The sequence below is a fragment of the Neoarius graeffei genome, chromosome 25 (genome assembly GCF_027579695.1).
Source record: "Neoarius graeffei isolate fNeoGra1 chromosome 25, fNeoGra1.pri, whole genome shotgun sequence".
NCBI lineage: Eukaryota > Metazoa > Chordata > Actinopteri > Siluriformes > Ariidae > Neoarius > Neoarius graeffei.
In genome coordinates, this window is record NC_083593.1 from 39428897 (window position 1) to 39435361 (window position 6465).

At 44.4% G+C, this 6465-nt stretch overlaps 1 protein-coding gene across 4 annotated transcripts in view; it reads right to left on the reverse strand.

Annotated features, from left to right (window-relative positions):
- psd3l (pleckstrin and Sec7 domain containing 3, like) overlaps positions 1-6465 on the reverse strand; it is a 504243-nt gene that overhangs the window by 472961 nt on the left and 24817 nt on the right. Inside the window, exon 1 of one of the 4 annotated variants that reach the window (XM_060908178.1) lies at positions 24-123. The exons of the other annotated variants lie outside the window; for them this stretch is intronic. Within the exon in view, the coding sequence (XP_060764161.1) occupies positions 24-77 (54 nt within the window). The 5' untranslated portion in view covers positions 78-123. Of the gene's footprint in view, positions 1-23; positions 124-6465 lie in introns of those variants that run through there. 4 annotated transcript variants of the gene reach the window in all.

The following is a 6465-nucleotide window of genomic DNA, read 5'->3' on the forward strand; positions in this document are numbered from 1 at the left end:
AGCTGTTTTAAGACAATAATTACCTGAAACACTGGTTCCACACTATGTTCCAACATGTTGGAAGAATTTAAATCCATTAGCAGCAGACGCCGATTATTTTAGACTCGTCCACGTCGCACAGTTTATACACATCAGACGTGGGTGCAGGAACAGCTCACGTCTTTTAACACAACCAGATATGTTCGATTTAATGAACGAGTCGTCTGTGCATTCAGTGCAGTAGCTTATATAATATTTATCATTTCCTGGACTTAATGAATACATTACACTGTTATTGTAGGGCGCCAGCGGAGACAGGATGTGAGCCCTGCGGCGCAAGAGAACTTGAGCAGTGACAATAAAACAAGTTAATGAGGTGAAATATAGGACTCTCATGTATCGTAGGGCATGCCAAAGAGGAAGCAGACATGAAGAGCACCGCCTGAGAATTAGAGATGATCTGTTTAACTCTGTGGAGCAGCAGGACGTATTAGCAATGCTGCACACGACACCCGAGGAAATGGTTCGTCCCGTCTGAAATGTGCCAATAAGCAAACACCATCGCCAAACTCCTCATCGACGCCTGGTCGTCACCTGACGGCTTTTTCAGAAAGCGAAAGCTAAAAGTGGCTGGAACAGCCAGAAAAATGTGCCAGAACGTTCTCCTAAGATACTTTTTTTTCCCCAAAAAAACAGGAAAATATTTCCATGCGCAGCTGTTTTCTGATAACACAAAGCATCTATTCCAGCTGTTTATCCCTGACGTGTCACTCGTGTCCATTCACCAGCCAGGAAAGAAAGACTTTTTATTCTGGAAAAGGCATTTATATTGTATCTTGGCAAATAAGCTAATCATGCAGAGGACTTCACATATATGATGGGAGGAAAGAAATCTTGCAAAAAAAAAACAAAAAACATCATATTGCGAAACTGTGAAACTTCCTCCTCTCTCACACTTCCTCATTCCGGGAAGAATTAGACCACGGATCTAAATCCGCTCTGTGTCCGAAATCACTCGCTACTCACTATATACAGTATAGTGAGTTCGCCATTTTGTAGTGCTGTCCGAATGTATAGTGAGAATTATTACACCCTATATAGTGGACTCGAAGTATCTCACAATGCATTGTGAAAAGTAGTGTACAACCGATAGTCACTAACCAAGCAATATATCCCATCATGCACTGCGGTCGCGCTCAAAGAAAAAAAAAAAAAGTGTGTTGGGGTGAACGGACGGAGGAAGAAAGACATTATAAACAGACGTTCAAGTCCAATTTAAAACAGTGAGAGAATAGAAAATAAGCTAAAATAGAACAAGACTGATAAAATGCAAGAATAAAAGTTAGAATGCTGAGCGAGGAATTAATCAAAAGCCTCAAATTTGATTTAATAAAAGGCAGCGGCAAAGAAGAAAGGATTCAGCCTTGATTTAAAAGAACTGAAAGATGCAGCAGATGCAAAGTACTTTGTATTTATTAATATAGGTAATACGCTCAGTATAATATGGATTTATCACAAAAATACATCCGTAGCCGCTTATCCTGTGCAGAGCTACCGGTATGGGCAAGCTGGAGCCTATCCCAGCTGACTATGGGCGAGAGGCGGGGTACACCCTGGACAAGTCACCAGATCATCGCAGGGCTGACACATATGCCGCTTTTCCACTACCAACGCGGCTGAGTTAGGCTGAGCCGTGCTGAGTCGAGCTGAGTGGGGCTGTTGGAGTTGCATTTCGACTACAACCGCGCTGAACCGTGCTGGCTGGAAGTGGGTGGCCACATTGGGTGGAGTTAGCGAAAGTGGGTGGACGTCACGTGATGTCGTTAGGCGGCGCAAACAGTGACATCAGTGATCTTTTAAACGGTAGTCTCACGACCCGGATAGTAAACAATAAACATGGAGTCGTTAGTGCTGCTGGTCTTGGTGCTGTGGCTTGTTGTCACCGACAACAGATACTGGCAAGAGCGAATAGATGAATAGATAAGGCTTCAGAAATTCTCGTAATTCGTAATTATTCTTCTTCCGGGTTTACGGTGTTTACAGATCCCAGCGTGCTCGCGGGGCGTGTGAGGACACTCCTCCTCACTAATCAGTGCACAGGGGAGTGTCTCCTCACACCCCTAGCCCCACTCGGCTCAGTTTGGCTCGCTTCAGCCCTACTCCAAAACCATGCGAGTTTTGGGTGCTAAGCAGGGCTGAAACGAGCTGAGTCGTGCTGCTCTGAGGTAGTCGAAACGCGAGCCGTGTCGGGCTGAAGTGAGCTGAAGCGAGCTGAAAAAGGGTAGTGGAAAAGGGCCAATAGAGACAAACAACCATTCACACCCACATTCACACCTACAGTCACTTTAGAGCCACCAATTAACCTAACCTGCATGCCTTTGGACTACGGGGGAAACCCACACAGACACGGGGAGAACATGCAAACTCCACACAGAAAGGCCCTCGTTGGCTACTGGGCTTGAACCCAGAACCTTCTTGCCGTGAGGCGACAGTGCTAACCACTACACCACCGTGCCACCAATATTTGAGACAAAACCTTCAGTCAGCGATTTATCCAGGTCCGGGTGGTGGTGGATCTTCACAGGATGGGAATACACCTTGGAAAAGACACCAGTCCATTGCAGAGCAGCAATAATGCACGTGGACAACACTATGCTTTAAAGGAGAACTGAAGGCAAATTTTTTATTATCAAAATTCTATTTCTCATTTTATTAAGTATAGGAATGCATTTCTGACAGCCATTTTGTCTCTGCTATAGCAAGTTATGAGTGTTTGAAATATGCTACGTAATCTATCAGTCCATATGTCAAAGCAATGGCCGTAAACGAGATTCCTTGAGACCTGTGCGAGACATCGTAGGACGGAAGTAAAACGTACAGCGGAAATCAAAGTGACCGACATCTGCTGACATCAAAAGACGCGCAGACCCTCTTTCGAATGCTGACATAATCAAGCCGGAAGTTTTTTTTTTAAAGATATTTTTGGGGCTTTTTCCACCTTTATTGGATAGGACAGTGTAGAATCAGGAAATGAGCAGGAGAGAGACGGGGAGGGATCGGGAAATGACCTCGGGTCAGAATCGAACCCGGGTCCCCGGATTTATGATGTGGCACCTTATCCACCTGAGCCACGACGCCCCCATCAAGCCGGAAGTTTTGTTTGTTTTGATAGCAATCAGGAAAGTTTGAAAAAAGTAGGCAGTAATCGTCATTTAAACTCGTTTTTGTGCAATCTTTCGTTTGGAAAACAGCTTTCAAAATGGCGACACTGACACCTGGCTGACACTTCACGTTTCGAAGTCTCGCACAAGTCTCGTGAAGATTGCGCGGATAAGCGACGCCTGCCGTGGACCAAACGAACTAAATTCAACACGGCTAAAAACCGAATAGGCCGATAAGTGTAATATTTAATCGCAGTTAGTTGCCAATATGAGTCACGATATAAGGTTACTAAAACTGAAAACGTGACTATGGCAGCAGGGGCGTGGCCAAGCAGCAGTCTGTGAATGGAGGGCGGGGTCGGGGAAGGTAAGTGGCTAGGTCATTACACCTGATGTCAATTTGTGTATGTGTGTTTGTTGCAGGGATGGAGTATAAAGGGAGGGGGAGAGGAGAGAAGGCGGCCCCCGACCACAGCACTTGTGTGAATGAGTGAGTGAGCGAGTGCGTGAAAGAAAGAAAGAAAGAAAGAAAGCTCAATAAAAGTGCGTTTGTGTAAACACAAACTCTCGCCTGCCGTGCTTCTGTGCTCCACCCGTATCAGGGATTACTACAGTGACTGAATAACACGTTAATTAAGGAATAAAGCAAGTTTAAAAATGACTTCAGTTCTCCTTTAAAATAACCTTACACGAGAAAGCATTTTAAACAGTGTTTAACTTGTAATTTAAAGCCAGGGTAGGTCACAGCACAGTGGTGTAGTGGTTAGCATGGTCGCCTCACAGCAAGAAGGTTCCGGGTTCGAACCCAGCGGCCGGCGAGGGCCTTTCTGTGTGCAGTTTGCATGTTCTCCCCTTGTCTGCGTGGGTTTGCTCCGGTTTCCCCCACAGTCCAAAGGCATGCAGTTAGGTTGACGTGGGGCGGCCTTGGGCTGAAGTGCCCTTGAGCAAGGTACCTGACCCCTGACTGCTCCCCGGGCACTCTAGTGTGGCTGCCCACTGCTCTGGGTGTGTGTGCGCACGCGTGTGTTCACTGCTTCAGATGGGTTAAATGCAGAGGATGAATTAAAGCGTGCATGTGACAAAGGTTTCTTCTTCATTCTGGAGAAACCAGCAAGCTTGATTTTGAAAGTATCCAACCGAAAAATCCCACCACCTGCCTCCAAATCCATTTCTCCAGAACACATGAACGCGCACTGCCTGACTACTGCTGGAGGACGAGTCCACGAGAAAGTGTGTTGGGGGAAGGAGTGTAGCGCATCACTGTCATATCCAACTCCGTTAAGTCTCCTTCACATGTAAGAAAACATCGAACATTATCAGAATGGATGTAAATAACAAGCGTGGCTATTGTTAGTGCTCACAGTTGTCGACTAGCTTGCTAGTTTTAGCAATATAGGAAGGAGTGCACGGGCAGAGTACACACAAGTACGCAGGCAGGCAGGCCTTTCAACCATTTCATTTGGACAACTGCAACGGATGATGGACGCTTTTCTTTTTATTGTGTCATTTGGTTTCTTCATTGCTATTGGGATGTAAAAAGAATTTCAAGAAATATAATAAAAAATGCTTTGAAAAGAAATTGCGTACCCTGCCTTTCAAACAAACGGTTTCTGGTCTCATACTGTTATCATCTATTGTTTTTCTTCTGAAATTCAGACGTATCCTTAATGCTTTGTTCGGATCATTTCAACAGGCAGTGTATTTACATGTAAATATCGCCGATGTAAAATCCAGAGCTGGTCACTAAAAGCATGAAAAACAGATATACTGGAGCTGAATTATAATCAGATCCCCTCCTCCAGCAGTCCGACTGGGATCAAAGTGACTGATGGAGGTGTACAGCCTTTGTACAGCAACAAAAACAACTTGTATATATGCACACAGAAGATTCAAGCCTTTTCATTCAGCTGAAATCGCCTCATGGTTCCTGAAAGCTTGAAGGTCTATTCTTTTAAAAAATTTAAATAAATAAGAGTTAGCTGTTCTTCCCGTTTCATCCAATCAAAAGACGGATCTGCAGGACTATTGCCCCTTTTCCACCAAAGCAGTTCCAGGGCTGGTTCGGGGCCAGTGCTTAGTTTGGAACCGGGTTTTCTGTTTCCACTGACAAAGAACTGGCTCTGGGGCCAGAAAAAACGGTTCCAGGCTAGCACCAGTTCTCTGCTGGGCCAGAGGAAAGAACCGCTTACGTCAGCGGGGGGGGGCGGAGTTGTTAAGACCAACAACAATAACAAGACTGCGAAAGATCGCCATTTTTAAGCAACAAGAAGCAGCAGCTGTACAAACGCAAAGTCGTCCATTATTATTATTGTTGTTGCTGCTGCTTCTTCCGTGTTGTTTTTGCTTCGATATTCGCGCCAAGGTTTATGCAAACGTAGCGACATAACTGACATACAGTATACGGTGACGTAATGACGTGGCTTCCCTTAGAACCGTGAGCTATGGAAAAGCAAACTATGTTTACTGTAATTGAAGAGGGGGAAAGAATGGGGGAGAAAAAGCCCGAGCTGGAAACATTCGCAGAAGGAATCATCACACTGAGGGATTCGACCCGCTTACTGATCCTGTGCCAGGGGTCTGAGCTGTAAACTGTACTCTATAACTCAATCAGCATCTGATAGCAGCTACATCTATAACGTGTAGTGTGTAGGACAAAATAAAAAATAAAAAAATAAAAATAGAACTGAGCATCATGCAGTTTCAATTTACGCACAAACCAAGACCAGATTCTGGTGTTCAACACTCTCACACACACTCATTATCTCACAAACACAGAGACTCATGTGGCAATACTTGTTCTTGACAGAATGTGTTGTAACACTAACATCGGCTGTTACAGTGTGACCAGAGGAAAATTATGGTGGTCGAGGAAATACCCACACACACACACGTGCACAAAATGGTTTACCCTTAAAACCAATAGGACGTGACTCGGATTCATGGAAAACTAACTAAAACTAACTAACTCATTCACTCAAATGAAAGACAAATAACAAAAGGGACTCACACTCATAAACGTCTCAGAGAACAAGTCGACTATTTCTCACAGCCACGCCTCATTTACGACCATTTACACCACAGCGCTCTTAAATCTGATTCCTGCTCAGAAGGTGTTGGATCATTGTCTATAGCTGCAGATTTGACAGTAATGTCGGCTGTAATTCAAATCACAGGTTGCACTCTTTCTAATACACTATTGTTTCCATAGTAACAACTCGTTCACACGGACCTGAACAGTGTACATACCCTGTAGCCTAAGGCTAATAATAAATGGATTTTTTTTCAGTCTTATTATTTAAGAAAAGAAAAATGTTTAAATCATTTA